Source organism: Terrapene carolina, unplaced genomic scaffold (assembly GCF_002925995.2).
Source record: "Terrapene carolina triunguis isolate 2854851 unplaced genomic scaffold, T_m_triunguis-2.0 Scaffold189, whole genome shotgun sequence".
In the NCBI taxonomy this organism is placed as follows: Eukaryota; Metazoa; Chordata; order Testudines; family Emydidae; genus Terrapene; species Terrapene triunguis.
The window spans coordinates 18,862,167-18,880,543 of record NW_020664540.1 but is presented as its reverse complement, the minus strand read 5'-3'; the positions used below and the strand labels follow the sequence as shown (position 1 = coordinate 18,880,543).

The following is an 18,377-nucleotide window of genomic DNA, read 5'->3' as shown; positions in this document are numbered from 1 at the left end:
CCCCCCCCCCCCCGTGCACCCTTGAACCTCCATAAACAGCAGGGAACACATTGGAGTCCCAGATAAGGGCAGAGTGAGGGTGGTGGCTTCAGCAAATATTACTGTAACCGCAAAGCAGCAGATTGTGACATTACACCCGCGTTGCATCGCTCACATGGCCTGGCCTGGGTGGAGTTCCAGGGCCCCAGGGCAGCCTATGCTGCCTCCATGTTGTCCCACACAGTGTCCCCCCAGGGCCACAGTGTCCCCCAGCCCTGGAGCACCCACAAAAAAAATGGTGGCTGCTTAGCATCCACCGGCCGCCCCCTTATCAGAACCTCCCCCTCCCTTGAGCGCCTCCCACCTGCTGGCAGCCCCGCTGGTCAGTGCCTCCCCCTCCCCACAGCGCTTCTTGCCCACCGCAGATCAACTGTTCCGTGGCATGCAGGAGGTGCTGGGGCGGGGGAGAGGGGGAGCGAGGGCTGGGCACGCGTGGGGGAGGATGTGGAACGGGGCAGGAAGAGGCAGGGTCGGGTGGGGCCTTGGGGGAAGGGGTGCAGTGGGGGCGGGGCTTGGGGCGGAGCTGGGGGACCACCCCCTGGCGTATTAGAAACTCGGCGCATATGGAGGGGTTCCATCAGAATCAGTCTAGGAATGCATCCGAAGAAGTGGGTTGTAGCCCACGAAAGCTTATGCTCTAATAAATTTGTTAGTCTCTAAGGTGCCACAAGTACTCCTGTTATTTTTGCGGATACAGACTAACACGGCTGCTACTCTGAAACCAGTCTAGGAATGGGCAGAAAGGAACTTTTTTGTGATCTGGTCTATATGTGGCATTGTTGTTTGGAATTAGGAAAGCAGAGGTACAACCCAAGATGCAGTCTTGTCTGCAAGAATTCCAGGCACGTTGTGCAGAATCTTCAAATAGATTTGGCCACCATATGTATTTTTCTTATAACATCACCCAGCATTGTCGTATCCAAGCACCTGATAAAGAATCAAATCCAAATCTTAAAAAGGCCCATTGCATTATTTCCTCTCTACTCACCTCAAGACAGTAGATTTGAATGTCCTTTTGGGGGTTTTTAATTAGTTTTTAGTTCCTCTCTCTTCTCTTTTCTATCCCTTTATTCCTTCTTGACATCACCTCCTTTTGGTCTATCCTCTTTTTTGCTACTTTTCTGTTTTTAACCGAGACTGCAGGAAAGCCAAGTCAAATAAGTGAGTCTTGCATGTGGTTCTGAAGGCCACAACATCATTCTAAACAGCTGTAGTCACAGGTACCAAAAGCATGGCCCTGTTGCCAAGTGATCTCTCATTTTCACAGGCTCCACTCTTCAGGTTGACAAATTCCTAACTTGTGAGGAAATGTACTTGAAAGAGAATTATTGCACTGTGAGAGGTGTCCTATTGAGACAGAGATTTTGAAAATTAAGACCAGACTCTGAATTTGATCGAGTAATGTGATAGCATCAGGGTGATCTGCTGTATTCCACTGTTTGTGTTCTGGGGGCAGGCTGCATTCTGGACTGCAGTTTTTTAAAGATCTGCATACTCATACCTAGGCATAGTGAATTGTAGTAGACCTCCAGCCTGGAGGTCACACAGGTATGCATTGCTGTGTTCAAGTCATCATCTGACAGAATGGGGCACAGGCTTTTAGCCATTTTCAGGTGGAAAAGGTCATCTTTCACTGCTGTAGCTATTTGAGACTCCAGCAGGAGCAAAGACTCCAAAAGGACCCCAGGGCTACAGATCAATGTGATGCTCTTTTGATACATAGTGATATAACATGCATACATACAATCAAATGCATTGCGTTTCTGATGTATCTAATAGTGGCTAAGATTGTAGGGATAAACTGACTCTTAAGCAATATGTTTGCAATACTCCTAAATAACCCATGCTGTTTGTGCCCAGATACCAGGGTGATGGGCTCAACATGAATACATTGCTTAGCCATCATCCTTTCCAGCAGTATCGATTGGAGTTTAACGAGACTCTGTCTGTGCTGGCTAAGAAACACAGCTGTTTGGAGAGAATTGTGCTGCAGTTGGAGTGCTTTTTGTTGTTCTCAAGGCAATTAGACACAACAGAGAAGCAATTATTCAATTTTACAAACTGAGATTACAGTGTGTCATTACTAGCATTTTTCATGCCATCATATGATAAAAGGACAATGCATACTCTTGATTCTTCTGATTGCAGAATGTGTAGTATTTCAAAGCAGTCAAGCTGCACATACGGACAGATGTAGAAATGTTGCATGAGGTGCATCCAGACAGCTGAAGCTTTGCTGATCATTTAACTGTAATCTCTTTGGGATATCTACACTGCTATAAAAAACCCGCAGCATGGCTGTGGTTGACTCGCAGGCTGCAGGGCTACGAATTCCAGGGTAAACATTCAGGCTCTGAAATCCCATGACCGGGGTGGGCCTCAGAGCCTGGGCTCCAGCCTGAGCCCAAATGTCTACACTATTTTTCGCCTTGCAAGCCCGAGTCAAATGACCTGGGCTCTGAGACTTGGGGCCTGGGTTTGGGACCGCAGGCGTAGATCCCCATCTCTGCGGCCTAGGACCCCAGCACCGCACTCTCGGTCTTTTGTCAGAAGGCCCAGGTGCCCAGTGCCGCACTCTCTCCCTACAAGGCATGGGACACCGGAGTTGAGGCACCGATCCCTGTATCCCTGGTACTGGCGAGTTTCCAGCCAAAGATTGCCATGGTGCAGGTCACCTTTACCTAGACGGTCTCCTAGACGGCGGTTCCCACCGGAGCGGGATTGCTTCCTATCACGGCACCGATCTCCACCTCCCTGGTATCGCTTGTCGGGAAGGCACCGATCCTTGCCCTCATCTCACTGGTCGCCAACCAGGGTCAGTTGGCAGACTCAGGCCTCCACGGCTCCACCCTGGTCGCCGGAAGGGCAATGGTCCGAGTCATGCCGGGAGTTCAGCCCCTTGCCAAGGAGGGGTGATTCACTGCTGACTCGCGAGACCAGTGTGGCATCTGCAGCAGCGGCATGGCAGCAGCGACAGTGGCCCACTCAATGACCATACTGGAACCCATGGGCTGTACTGATGATCCGGTCCCATATTCCCACCAGTCCTCCCTTGCTGCCTCTGACAAACTGCCTCCGGCATCGCTGGCACCGCAGTCGGAACACAGTACTGAATTTGACGTGTGGGCAGCGCAGGAAACTCCAACATGTAAGGAGCCATCCCCGGAGAGGGAAGGGGAACCTGCCCCTCCCCCGGCGGTGCAATCGCCATTGTCGTTTCTGGATGAAGTGGTGGCAGGTCCCTTCCAAACGGGCAGTCCTCCTGACGACTTCAAGGAGCACTAGGTCCTCCTTAAAAGGGTGGCTGCCAATTTGAACTTAAGAATTGAGGAGTTCGCGGAGAAGTCTGACCTCTTAATATTATATCCTCTTCCACCCAGCCAGGGTCGCACTGCCTATCCACCCAGGGGTCCTTAAGATTTTCAACTCGCAAACTGTGGCAGCCCCCCTCTTCCATTCCGCCTACTTCTACGAGGTAGAAAAGAAGTACTACGTCCCTGCAAAAGGGTTCAAATATTTGTACACTCACCCTCCAGCAACGTCACTGGTCATGTCCGCTGTGAATGAAAGGGACAGGCAGGGCCAAGTCAGTGGCACTCCAAAAAACAAAGACACCAAGAGACTAGAAAAGTTTATTCGACAGCCAGCCTGCAGTTTCAGGTGTCTAAGCATCAGGCTCTGTTAGGAGGTACAATTTTAATCTGTGGGACTCCCTTAGCAAATTGGAAGAAGTGGAAGTCCTGGCACAATCAAGGAACTATGACGTGATTGGAATAACAGAAACTTGGTGGGGCAGTTCACATGACTGGAGCACTGTCATGGATGGGTATAAACTGTTCAGGAAGGATAGGTACGGGAGGAAAGGTGGAGGAGTTGAACTGTATGTAAGGGAGCAGTATGATTGCTCAGAGCTCCAGTTTGAAACTGGAGAAAAGCCTGTTGAGAATCTTTGGGTTAAGTTTAAAGGCGAGAGCAACAAGGGCGATGCCATGGTGGGTGTGTGCTATAGAACACCGGATCAGAAGGATGAGGTAGACAAGGCTTTCTTCGGACAACTAACTGAAGTTTCCAGATCACAGGGCCTGGTTCTAATGGGGGACTTCAATCACCCTGACATCTGCTGGGAGAGCAATACAGCAATACACAGACAAACCTGGAACTTTTTGGAGAGTGTTGGGGACAACTTCCTGGTACAAGTTCTGGAGGAACCAACTAGGGGCCGTGCTTCTCTTGACCTGCTGCTTACAAACAGGGAAGAATTGGTAGGGGAAGTAAAAGTAGGTGGCAACTTAGGCAGCAGTGGCCATGAGATGGTTGAGTTCAGGATCCTGACATAAGGAAGAAAGGAGAGTAGCAAAATACGGACCCTGGACTTCAGAAAAGCAGACTTGGACTCCCTTAGAGAACTGATGGGCAGGTTCCCCTGGGAAGCTAATATGAGGGGGCACGGAGTCCAGGGGATCTGGCTGTAATTTAAAGAAGCCTTATTGAGGGCGCAGGAACAAACCATCCCAAAGTGCAGAAAGAATAGCAAATATGGCAGGTGACCAGCTTGGCTTAACAATGAAATCTTCTGTGAGCTTAAACTCAAAAAGGAAGCTTACAAGAAGTGGAAATTTGGACAGATGACTAGGGGGGAGTATAAAAATATTGCTAGAGCATGCAGGGGTATAATCAGGAAGGGCAAGGCACAATTGGAGTTGCAGTTAGCAAGGGATATGAAGGGTAACAAGAAGGGTTTCTACAGGTATGTAAGCAACAAGAAGGTGGCCAGGGAAAGTGTGGGCCCCTTACTGAATGAGGGAGGCAACCTAGTGACAGATGATGTGGAAAAAGCTGAAGTACTCAATGCTTTTTTTGCCTCGGTCTTCACAGACAAGGTCAGCTCCCAGACTGCGGCACTGGGCAACACAGTATGCGGCGGAGGTAAGCAGCCCTCAGTAGTGAAAGAACTGGTTAAGAACTATTTAGAAAAGCTGGACGTGCACAAGTCCTATGGGTCCAGATCTAAGGCATCCAAGGGCGCTAAGGGAGTTGGCTGATGTGATTGCAGAACCATTATCTTTGAAAATTTGTGGCGATCGGGGGAGGTCCCAGACAATTGGAAAAAGGCAAATATAGTGCCCATATTTAAAAAAGGGAAGAAAGAGAACCAGGGGAACTACAGACTGGTATCCTCACTTTAATCCCTGACAAAGTCATTGAACAGATTCTCAGGGAATCCATTTTGAAGCACTTGGAGGAGAGGAAGGTGATCAGGAACAGTCAGCATAGATTCACCAAGGGCAAGTCATGCCTGACCAACCTGATTGCCTTCTACGATGAGATAACTGGTGCTGTGGATATGGGGAAAGCGGTGGATGTGCTATATCTGGACTTTAGCAAAACTTTTGATATGGTCTCTCACAGTATTCTTGCCAGCAAGTTAAAAAAGTATGAATTGGATGAATGGATAAGGTGGATAGAAAGCTGGCTAGATTGTCGGGCTCAACGGGTAGTGATCAACGGCTTGATGTCTAGTTGGCAGCCTGTATCAAGCGGAGTGCCACAAGGGTCGGTCGTGGGGCCGGTTTTGTTCAACATCTTTCTTAATGATCTGGATGATGGGATGAATTGCACCCTCAGCAAGTTCGCAGATGACATTAAGCTGCGGGGAGAGGTAGATATGCTGGAGGGTAGTGATAGGGTCCAGAGTGACCTAGACAAATTGGAGGATTGGGCCAAAAGAAATCCTATGAGGTTCAACAAGGACAAGTGCAGAGTCCTGCACTTAGGAAGGAAGAATCTCATGCACCGCTACAGGCTGGGGACCGATTGGCTAAGCAGCAGTTCTGCAGAAAAGGACCTGAGGATTACAGTGGACGAGAAGCTGGATATGAGTCAGCAGTGTGCCCTCGTTGCCAAGAAGGCCAATGGCATATTGGGCTGTATTAGTAGGAGCATTGCCAGCAGATCGAGGGAAGTGATTATTCCTCTATATTCGGCATTGATGAGGCCTCATCTGTAGTACTGTGTCCACTTTTGGGCCCCACACTACAAGAAGGATGTGGAAAAATTGGAAAGAGTCCAGTGGAGGGCAACAAAAATGATTGGGGGCTGGAGCACATGACTTATGAGGGAACCGGGATTGTTTAGTCTGCAGAAGAGAAGAATGAGGAGGGATTTGATAGCTGCTTTCAACTACCTGAAAGGGGGTTCTAAAGAGGATGAATGTAGACTGTTCTCAGTAGTAGCAGGTGACAGAACAAGGAGTAGCGGTCTCAAGTTGCAGTGAGGGAGGTTTAGGTTGGATATTAGGAAACACTATTTCACTAGGAGGGTGGTGAACCACTGGAATGGGTTACCTAGGGAGGTGGTGGAATCTCCATCCTTAGAGGTTTTTAAGGCCCAGCTTGACAAAGCGTTGGCTGGGATGAGTTAGTTGGTGTTGGTCCTGCTTTGAGCAGGGGATTGGACTAGATGACCTCCTGAGATCTCTTCCAACCCTAATATTCTATGAAATACTAGGAGGCCCTCCCACAGGACCAAGCTTATGCAGCTTTGGAAAAATGACAGGTAAGTAAATGTCCTGGCCTGTATGAAACTGAGACACCACCTTGGACAGGAAAGCCGGTTGTGGCCACAGCTGGACCTTGTCTTTGTAATAGATGGTATAGGGTGGTTCTGACGTAAGCGCCCTAATCTCAGAGATCCAGCAGGCAGATGTTATTGCAACCAAGAACGCAATCTTCCAGGAAACAAGAAGGAGAGAGCAGGAAGCCAGAGGCTCAAAGAGGGTACAAGTTTCAGGTCCCATGGAGCAACGGGGTCCCTGCCATGTAGGTAGAGGCGCTCGAGGCCCTTGAGGAACCTGGCAGTCATGTTCTGGGTGAAAACCAACCTACCCCGGAGCGGTGGATGGAAGGTCGAGATAGTGGCCTAGTGCAGTAGTTTTCAAACTTTTTTTCTGGCAAAGCAGTTGAAGAAAATTCTTGATGGCCGCGACCCAACAGAGCTGGGGATGAGGGGTTTCGGGTGTGGGAGGGGCTCAGGCCTGGGGTAGAGGGTTGAAATGCGGGGGTGAGGGCTATGGGGTGGGGCCGGGAATGAGGGGTTCAGGGCTTGGGAGGGCTCAGGGCTGGTGCAGGGGGTTGGGGTGCGGGAGGGAGTCAGGGCTCTGGGATGAGGGTGCTAGATCTGGGTTGGGGCCGTGGATGAGGAGTTTGGGGTGCATGAAGGGGCTCTGGGTTGGGGGGGACTCGGGGCTGGGGCAGGGGATTAGGGTGCGGGCTTACCTCAGCTGGTTCCCAGTCAGCGGCACAATAGGGGTGCTAAGGCAGGCTTCCTGCCTGTCCTGGTACTGCGGACCGCGCTGCGCCCCGGAAGCGACCAGCAGCAAGTCTGGCTCCTAGGCAAAGGCATGCAAGCAGCTCCGTGCGGGTCTCACCCCCCCCCCCCCCCGCCCCTCACAAACTGCAGGGTGTAACCTGAAGATATTATATCGATCATCCAATGATCCGAGGTCAGCCAAGACCAGGCCGACCGGAAATGGCACAGGAGATTGAGGAAAGAGTGGGAGGCTGGATCCTGGAAAGAGACTGGGGCGCTGTCCTCGGCCACATCCTCAAAATGTCTGCTTCTAGCCTCCTTGGTTCCCGGAAGGGCCAGGCTGAGCAGATGAATGGGAAGACGACGGGTGTCGCCGCGTAGACCCCTTGTCTCTATCCTTTCTCCTGTAGGTGTTCAGCTGGGGAGTCCCCCAGGACCTAGACTGGGGAGGTGGAGGTGGAGGAGGAGGACGGAACAGCTTCCTGGCCTGGTGAGGGGTATGAAGGCCCAAGGAGCGGAGAGTGGGACAGGAGTCTTTAAGGTCGTGGAGCCTTATGTCCGTGAGCTCGGAGAAGAGCCCTGCCCCCTCAAATGGGAGGTCCTGAATAGTGGCCTGCATCTCCTGGGATAACCCGGAGAACTGCAGGTAAGAGCTGTGCCTCATGGCCACTGCAGCAGCGACCACCCTGACCGCTGAGTCTGTAGCATCCCAGGCCATTTGCAGGGCCCCTCTTGCCACTGCTGTGCCTTTGTCCACCAAAGCGGCGAACTCCTGGGCTCGGTCCTGTGGGAGGGCCTCCTAGTATTTCATAGAATATTAGGGTTGGAAGAGATCTCAGGAGGTCATCTAGTCCAATCCCCTGCTCAAATGGGACCAATACCAACTAAATCATCCCAGCCAAGGCTTTGTCAAGCTGGGCTTTAAAAAGCTCTAAGGATGGAGATTCCACCACCTCCCTGGGCAACCCATTCCAGTGCTTCACCACCCTCCTAGTGAAATAGTGTTTCCTAATATCCAACCTAGACCTCCCCCACGGCAACTTGAGACTATTGCTTCTTGTTCTTTCCTCTGCCACCACTGAGAACAGCCTAGCTCCATCCTCTTTGGAACCCCCCTTCAGGTAGTTGAAGGCTGCTATCAAATCCCCCCTACTCTTCTCTTCTGCAGACTAAATAACCCCAGTTCCCTCAGCCTCTCCTCATAAGTCATGTGCTCCAGCCCCCTAATCATTTTTGTTGCTGTCCGCTGGACTCTCTCCAATTTGTCCACAACTCTCTGTAGTGGGGGGACCAAAACTGGATGCAGTAGTCCAGATGTGGCCTCACCAGTGTCAAATATAGAGGAATAATCACTTCCCTCGATCTGCTGGCAAACTTGCTGAGGGTGCAATCCACGCCATCCTCCAGATTATTAATGAAGATATTGAACAAAACCAACCCTTGGGGCACTCTGCTTGATACCGCTGCCAACTAGACATGGAGCCATTGATCACTACCCGTTGAGCCCGATGATCTAGCCAGCTTTCTATCCACCTTATAGTCCATTAATCCAGGCCATACTACTTTAACTTGCCGGCGAGTTTATTTAGCTTTGCATGTCGACTTAGTTTTGAAGAATTTAAAAAAGGATTTCAGAGTAGTATAGCAGTGTATCATTTGTCTCTTAATATTTGGTAGTTCTATGGATAAAATGTTCCAGATTTTCTTGAATTCAAAGCATTTAAGAGAAAACAGATCTTAAAACAATAAACAGCCTCTGTGTGCCTAACTTTCCTTAAGGTCTACCACTCACTGGAAGTGGGGAAGGATGTTTTTTCTAAAAGATATGCTGTAGAAATTATTTTGGGGAAGCTCCATGGCCTGTGTTATGACAGGAGATCAGACTTTGAACTTCCTGTGATTATGGGAGGCCAGGTGTGGATTAAATCTTCACATCTTTACTTTTAAGAGGATACAATCAATCGCATAACAGAAGAACCAGGAGTCACTCAATAAAATTAATAGGCAGCAGGTTTAAAACAAACAAAAGGAAGTATTTCTTCATACACCGCACAGTCAACCTATGGAACTCGTTGCCAGGGGATGTTGTGAAGGCCAAAACTATAAGAGGGTTTAAAAAAGAATTAGATAAATTCATGGAGGATATTAGCCAAGATAGTCGGGGACGCAACTCCACGCTCTGGGCATCCCTAGCCTCTGACTTCCAGAAACTGGGAGTTGACATCACGGGATGGATCACTTGATGACTGCCTGTTCTATTCATTCCCTCTGAAGCACCTGGTATTGACGATTTTGGGAAGACAGGATACTGGGCTAGAAGGATCATTGGTCTGACCCAGCATGGCCGTTCTTATGTTATGTTCTTAAGATGATATCTTAAGATCATCTTCTACTGTTAAAGATAAATTTAACTGCGGGAAACTTGGTAGTGTGGAGTTAAATGACCAGTCTAATGACAGGGTTTATTTCCTGCCTAAATCTGCTGTCTCTAGAAATAATCCTACAGCCTTTATTTTTATTTAGGCCGAAAGAGAACAAATTAATGTCATGACCTAGTGAGAGATCACAGGGGTTCTTAAAAAAATCTTATCAGATTTGACTTAATGTGCATATTCTTAAATATATTTAAACATCCATACTGCAGTCTATGCTAGATTTGTGTTCAGGTCTCAAATGATTCCATGTATACTCGAGGATATTAGTGGGCCGTGGGAAACTTTTTTGTGGTTTAGTACCTTAGGTGGTGTGGGGACGAAATTGATCAGTTTTTAAGTGGTGAAAGTTATGTTGATTTTGTTCAGTAAGGGACAATATTTTATTTAATTTGATACCATATGCCACTGCATTCTTGGCTACTTTCCCACTTGACAGAGTGAGATAATTATGTATGCATGTCTTTGTATATACTGTTGGTAATATATTCAACTGCTTTTTTAACTGATCTCATTGAGGTATAAAAATTCTCAGGCACTATTGAGAATTCCATATTTAAATTTAAAAGAAAATTTACTTGTTCTACAGTTCTGTTTAAAAAAATATTTTTATACTGTTATGTATAACAAAAATGTCCTGGAAAGATTGAAATGATTTTCAGTTACTCTGCTTTTTAATTATAGCTGATTTAAATCAAATACTGGGAGATTAGTTAAATGTAATGATTCACTTGTATCTGAGTGATGCATGTTGCTGTATCTTTTCTAAGTAGGTTATGTTTACTGTCCTTATCTGCTTCAGTTTTGAAGCTCCAGGTGACTGAATCCTGCTGTCTTTTATAATAGTCATTCTTGGTTTGTTTTGTAGAAGAGGATTGGATCATATAGTCAGTGCTTGTACACTGTGTATGTCGTGGCGATATCATTTTCTTCCATACTGCAAATTAGGTCAGGGAGATGAAACACAAGCACACATAATGAAAAATTAAAAAGATGTATCTAATTACAAGAAATAATAGTGTAAAAAAACTATTACATAAAACCATAGCTATGATGTTATCAAAATTTAGCCCAGGCATTGGCTCCCTTTAAAGGAAAAATGTTTGCCTTCATATTTTGTATATGCTATTTTTTAGTTAGAAGTCTGGTTTATGTTTATTAGCTTATATTCAAATACTAATGTACACTATAAAGGTCTTTGGGTGTAATGCACACTACATTTTTGTCTTCAGGTCTTTCATGTTCTCATCTTGAAGTATTTCTTTGATCTAATAGTAGTACTGCATTATAGAAGTTATTGCTTCTCTTAGAATATAATAGTTTACGGCACTTCATTCCAGTAAACGTCTCCCCTGACCTGCTCAAATCCATGTTGGTTATTTAAATATGTTATTCTAATGTGTAATGCAGATCTCATTCAAGTCCCATCATGTTGTTAATTGTAGTGGTTAGTGGCTATCATTTACAGGTTACATTGATATATGCCATAGAATATGTATTTCTTCAGCTCTGTAAGGTCCCTACAAATTCTACAATAGGTCTTTTGGGGAAGAACTGACTTATTGGCTCACGGGCTATAACTGTTCTGCTGAAGAGCATGCCACTTTTATTCTGCCTCCACAGATACAGGCAAAGTGAACAAGAACTCCTTGCTGCAAGAGATTTAGGATGTTCTAATTTTTTTTCCCAAGTTAAAATAAACGTTAATGTTTTAAATTTCTGATGCAGAAATCTGGGCAAGTGTTTTTCACTGGCATTGGGGACAGACATTGGATTCTTGGCTTCCCTTTCTTCCAGAAGTACTACAGCAGCATATGCCCCTGTAGCCTAGCAATCGAGCAGAAAAAAGCCTAGAGGGAAAACTTGATATTCATGCACTTATTGCCCAACAGTGCATAGACAATAAGCTCGGCTCATTTTGTGGCCAGCTCAGGAAGGGGTCACCCTAATTGCCTTCTCCTGAGCCAGAAAAGAGTCAGGAAGCCCCAACAGTGAAGCAGCAAGCAATCCCCTTGATCTTTCCTACTTTGCTTCATTTCCTCCCAGGAGGGAGCAAGTGACACAATGATATGAAGGCAGTTCTCCCAAGGTAGAAATTGCTACTGACAAGCTGCATGAACCTGCTACATTAGCCTCAGCATTTTATCATGGTCTTATCAGTGGATCATTTCTGTCTCCCAATGCAAAGCCACGGAAGGAGGCAAGAGAAGCAGACCCAGATCCACCCAACAGAGCATTACGTTGGTAGTTGGAGCCCCAGACTCATTTTCCAATAAACAGCCCAGAGCTCACATCGTAATGGGCTGCTTAGTCTGCTTACCTTATGGTCACCTAGTTAGGTTTTTCACATCCATAATCACTTAGGTTTTCCACATCCAGCAGGTCTGTCACATGCAGGGATGGAGATATGTTCCCTTACTGAAGCTCCATTCCCTCCTCTCCCACTCCCTTTCCTTTCCCATTGGTGATTCTTTGGGATGTGTGGGGGGAAATGTCTGTAGATAAGCCGAGGCAGTTTATCGCTTTCCCCTCCCCCAGGACTTGCCTTCAAGTGCCCTAGTACATCTAAGCTAGCAAATACAAAATAAGGAGCCAGAACAATACAACTTGCAGAATAAGTTGAAGCAAGTGGGCAAAAAGCGCTACGCTAAGTTGTCACCGTAGTGGGTACATATAGATGAATTGTAGACTTGATAATTACCATAGTTAAAGAGATCAGAATATTGTAGGTGTGTGCAAAGTAAAACTGGAATAGTTGACGTCTGGAATAAACATGTTGTTCTACTTCTAAAACTGTGATTTATCTGACATTGATTTCCTGCTGTTAGTACGTTTCACTCTAGACACAGGGGAAACTTTCCCAAACCATTTCCTTCTGGTTTAGCCTTAACCGGTGTTAAAATTGGTGGGAGCTGTTGGTACCCAAGATTCCAGCAAGCAGACCTGTACTTACTACTGCAGTTAGCCTTGTTTTTCATCACGTTTAACAAAAATGGTTATAAACAGGTTTGCCATCCAGAGCTTTCTGAATGTTACAGCTTTCACTGGCTTTTACACCAATTCAACTGAACTCATCCTACAACCTCTGGGAAATTTTGTAAACATAGTTAGTATAGACACTACCTCAGTCTGATTACTAGTGCATACAGCTAGCATGAATTCAGAGTTAATGGTCTCTTGTCAAATTAAGATGGTGTTACAGAGTGCCAAGACACTTTTGATACTGCTACCCAAATGGACCAACAAATTGAAAAAGCCATTTGTCTAGAGTAAATCTGATTACTCTAATAATAAAACTGTAGAGTTAGCGCTCATGCAAAACTAAGTATATGGAAAAAAATCCTAACCACCTTTGGCAAAGGAACAAAGGAGAAAAACAGTATTAAGTTGACTTGGAGCAGGTCATTTCCCTTGCTCCACTGACGTGGAAAACAGGCTTGCATAATGTGTATGAACAGAATTAAATTAAAAAAAAATACTTACAGCCTGGAAGACACAAGAAACTTACACTCAGTGGAGAACACTGTAATGGGATGTAACATGGGCAATAGCCATCTGCTATACTATAAACTATCCTGAAGTGAATTTAATCATAGAATAGTCTCGACAAAATTACCATTTAGCCTACAAACTAAGCAAGTCAGTTAAATTCTGATTATTTTATCTCTGTTTGGCAGATAACTATGCATTAAAGCTGACTGTTGATTATAGACATACAAACAAAATTTTGAAAAAGCATAATTATTTCTTATCTTTGCATTACATATGTGCTTTTTCTTTTACCTGCAGGTTTTGGAAACGTTTGCTGGCCGCCTGATTAAAATTCGAGTTTTGGCACAGCGTGATATTCCCAGCCTTACAAAGTACCAGATAATTCTAGCAAGAGATCAATTTCGGAAAAACCCTTCTTCACACAATGCGGTAAATGTTACTTAGTAATGTAATTGGCTAAATGAGTTTATATTATACAGTATTCAATAAATAGTAGTAATACTCCTACATTTACATAGTACATAAAATACCAATGGATCTCAAAATGCTTGACAAACTATAAATAGAAATTACCACAGATATGCAGCCCTGGGATGGAATGTGCCAAACTGTTTAACCACTCTCAACACCACTGCAGAACCATTTAGGAAAAGAGGGAAGAATACTGTATCCATCTGAAACTATATAGGGAACTAGACATGTAAAATATAACTGCCCAGATTACACTGAGGTCTGAAAATTCAGCTAATGCACCTCCTTGTCTAAATTGCCACAGGGTTTTTACTAATCACAAATAGTCTGCCCTTCGTTTATTTAATAAGCCAGGTGACAGCTATACAGAGAAACTCAGTTCATTTATGGTTTTCCAAAAGTCCTATGAGTGCCTTAAGCATAACAGAGAATGTAATTTATAACAACCAGTACAACTTTATCAACTCAAGATGCTTAGGTTGGGTAAGTGTAAAGGAAATTCCACCCTGCCAAATACAACAAGCAGTACAACAAAAACAGCAGTACAAGCAGTAAAACAAAATGGTATTCCCTTGATAAGGCAGATGGTTAATTCATTCCAGAGGACAAGCAAAACAGCATTGGTATATTTTGAAAATATTTTTGCCGATGTCCATAATTTTCAAGTGATTCCTTTATCAAAATTCTTCCATGTCCCCTTTGAGAAAAAAGGTTACTTTTATTAATTATTAGGAAACTTTGCCAAACCATTTCCAGCGTGGTTCATGAGGTTTTTGGGAGACAAACCACCAATTCAGTATTGTTTTCTTTTGCAGTTTTGTTTTTCAAATGTTAAACTGATTTTTGGCATCAAAAATTGCAGTATGATTCCTGTTGCTTATTGACCTCTTCAATTTAATCCAGTGTGTCATCATTTTTTTTATTAGGGGATACAACAGGGCATAATTGAAGGAGATTTTGCTCTTTGCATTAGTTTGTATCATGGTTATGAACTACTGCTGCAGATGGGAACACGATCATTATTTATCTTCCTGTGTGGAATTATGGATGGATCAAAAGGTAAAATGCATTCACAAACAAACTATCTCTGCTCCTTATTTCGTCCTACAATTTAATTTTCAGGAAATAAAAACATATTATGTTGAGTACCAGGTATATATGAGTATTTAAAATTATTTAGAACAAAAACGGCTTTAACAAATGGGTTGTACATGAAATTTGTATATTTTCTTTTTGCAGCTTACATTTTGATGAAAATATCATGCTCAACGTAAGCCTTTAGAAATAATCTGTAGATGAGATAGTGTAGTTAGATTGGGATAGCAATGATGTGTGTGTGGCGATAGATCAGTGAAGTATGAGGAAGATGCAATCAGAGTTCAGCGCACGATACAGCAATAGACCAGAAAAGAGACATAACCAGCCAGTAAAAGGTTTATGCAGAAAAGGATTAGGTCTTTAAGGCAGTCACTACGCTGGCAAAATGCCTGAACACTGTCTGCATTACATCTTCTCTTGCCATCACCAGTGAAATATAGCGTGTTCCATTTTTGATGGTGTAGAAAAGATCTTACTGTGGTATAAAACCTGGATTTTTCTTTGACTGGCCTCTGCTTATTCCTATGTGTGGGATTAGTACCTCCCGGCATCAAGCTGTGAGATCTTCTAGAGAGCAGTGTCTGGGGCCACTTGCCCCTCCCTAATGCGCATGCGCACACATATATATACATATGGTGATTGGTCCTGAGAGTATAAAATGGGAATGGTCCCAACTGCTTCTCAGTTCCTTCTTTACTGCCAAAGGTACAGTTATTGCACACGGGGTCCTCGATGCTTTCCTCATCTAGCGTCAGCTTTGGTGATGTACTAGCCTAAGTGCAATACAGCATATTCACAAGCAGTGAGCCTCTGTCTAGGATAAGTTGCTCAGAGGAAGGGTCTCCAAACCTATCTGGATTGGCTAGGTCTGATGTTGAGAACCTGGCATGGTTAACTTTGCTTTTATAGGGAGCACCATAGTCCCCTGATCCTTTGGGGTCTACTATGTTGGCACCCTTATACCCAGATCTCCTGTCCTGGAGTCTTTCCAGTATCAGAAACTTAATCTCAGATAAACACTACACAAAGGTGATGATTACAGATGGTTGCCTTTCAGTGCCTGCGGAGATAGCTGACTGAGGGTCTAGAAGTTCCTTTTGTGGGAGTCCTCCAGATGAAATCAGTAGAAATGTTCAAGTTTCCAGGTTGAGGTTCTGATTAATATCTGGCATGGCCTTTATCAGCTCCACTATTCTTTAGATGGTTTCCTTAACCAAGTGCAAGGTGTCCTTAAGTGCAAGACACCCTCTGCACCAAAACCTTTGAAAACCATTCCCAGGCTCAATATGAGGTGGCTCTTGTTCCTACTGGTTCTCATCAGTGCCTCACCATTTATTGTCTGTGAAAGTGACCAAGACTTATTATCTGGTGCCAGTGCCCTGACTTTGAAACCATCCAAAACCATTAGTGCCCAGAGACACTTAGGTTCCAAATATTGGTGTCAATGCTTTGTTTCTGAAACGAGGTCATAAAGAGCTTTCCTGGAGTGTGCTCCACTATCATCAGCCAATGCTGCATCACTACTGGCATGCTTTTTTCTATTCATGTCTAATGAACTGCTCATTGAAACCCCTGAGTTTCTAAGGTGCTATACTTTAATAAATTAAAAAGAAAAGTTGGCAGCCATTACAGGGACCTTGCTGCCTGGGCACCAAATCCTTCTGTTCCAATTGGAGTGAGTCTTCTGGTACGTTTTCTCCAGTGTTCTAGAGGTAGGGAAGTTCTGTAGGTCCATTTTTCAGATGGGACCTGAGGCACAGAGAGGATAAATGACTTGCCCACAGTCATACAAGAAGTCTGTGTCAGAACAGGGACTTGAACCTAGGTCTCTTAAGTCATAGGCTAGTGCTCTAACTTCTGGAACATCCTTCCTCAACCTGTCTTCCATCTGAGCACAGCAGGCAGTCTATATCAGGCACAGGTGCCTCAGAAGAGTTCTTGCTGTTTAAACTTTCCTGAGCCTGCACACTCAAGTACTGACAGTGCCCAGTGGAAAGCACTTAACTCGTGAAGTTGTTATTCTCAACTGTGATTAAGAACATTAATTGCTTGGAATTGTTGGTGTGCTGTTCCTAGGCAACACAGTCGCTGAAAATTGCAACCTATAAATCAACACTGGCATTTATATCGCCTCTTTTCACAGGACAATCTCCAGCCCTGTTATATCAGTACAACTAACCACAGGTCTCCAGGAGATGCTTTGCTTTAAATGGCACCTTTAAAAAATAAAGAAAACCTGGGCTATTCTGACCTCCTCGCCAATGTCAGGGCATTTTTTCATTAATTTCCGCATCTGGACCTTGGCCCACAGACAGGCTCCTTAACAGTGTAATTGGGTGATATTGCACCCAGGCTACATCTGTGGTCTTCACAACACTGATTTACAAAAGCTCTACTTTTTCTTGACCCTACTTATAACTGAGCCACTTAAGTCTCAGATCATTCAAGATGGAAAAGGTGAAGGTAACACATGCATATAAGGGAATTCACTTCTCACCTCCCTTACCATCTCTAAAGGAATATTTCCAGATAGTGGACTGGGATATTTATCTTGCCACCCCACCCTCACCTTTTCAAGGTTTGTGGATCTGGTCCCAGATGAAAGCTTCATGCCAGTGTTCTGGAGTTGAGAGCTGTTTTGTTTAGCTTGCAAGGCTTTCTCTCTTTGGCCAATACCAAATACTCATGTGGTGTAGGATGGAGAGCTACGTCCAGGCGGATACTTTGAAGAGAGTTTTCATACAATGACACAGGTGTCTGTCTTAGATCTTGTTCGGGTATTGTGTAGTGCAAGGAGAGTAGTCCTGACTAGGCAAGGAGACCACTCATTGTCTCCAGTTCTGATATATGGTCAAACAAGACCTAATGTCCTTGACAGAAGCCCCTTCTCTTGGGCTGGAATCAGGAATTCCTCTGTGTATTCTCTTTGATCCTATTGGTTCAGGAGATCTGTCTGCAGATCAGTTGGCATGGAACCCAGATGTTGTTAGTAATCCTTACCAGGGTTTGTCTTTGAATATGATACGTTTTCTCAATTCACTGGATCTTTGATTTCAGATTGAGTAAAAAAATCTGTTAGAGCCTGAGTTTCCTGTGGTTGACACACTCTGACTTCTGGATTGTTCAGATCCTCTCCAAAAGTCTAGTGGATCCTATCAAAAAGCAGGAACTTTGGACCAAACAAACCTCTTGCTTTTAACACTGCCATCACTTACGTTTTGAACATTCAGAACTGTTTTGAGTTCATTTAGGCTACATGGGTTGTGATTTCAGTTTTTACCCTCGCAATCTAGGGGAAACAGCCCTTGCTCACCTTACTATGACATATATTATGGATGGGTTGATCCGAGGCTCTTCAGGTTGCTTGAGGTAATTGCTTTGCTTTGATGGCTACACCAAAGGAAACTTGATTTGTTCCTAGCAACACTTGTGGTTGTGCTGTGAGCATCATGATGTGGATGTAGCTGTCTTGGGATATTTCCTCTGCTTCATGTAACTCTTTTTTTGCTTTTGGGATTGGAGTCTTGTTTCACAAAG

General features: G+C 44.8%; 1 protein-coding gene across 1 annotated transcript in view; it reads left to right on the top strand.

Annotated features, from left to right (window-relative positions):
• The window catches only part of FANCM (FA complementation group M), a 150,604-nt gene that overhangs the window by 53,401 nt on the left and 78,826 nt on the right, over window positions 1-18,377 (top strand). The window contains exons 5-6 of the mRNA XM_026654194.1: window positions 13,569-13,700; window positions 14,669-14,801. Of these exons, the coding sequence (XP_026509979.1) occupies window positions 13,569-13,700; window positions 14,669-14,801 (265 nt within the window). The remainder of the gene's footprint in view (window positions 1-13,568; window positions 13,701-14,668; window positions 14,802-18,377) is intronic.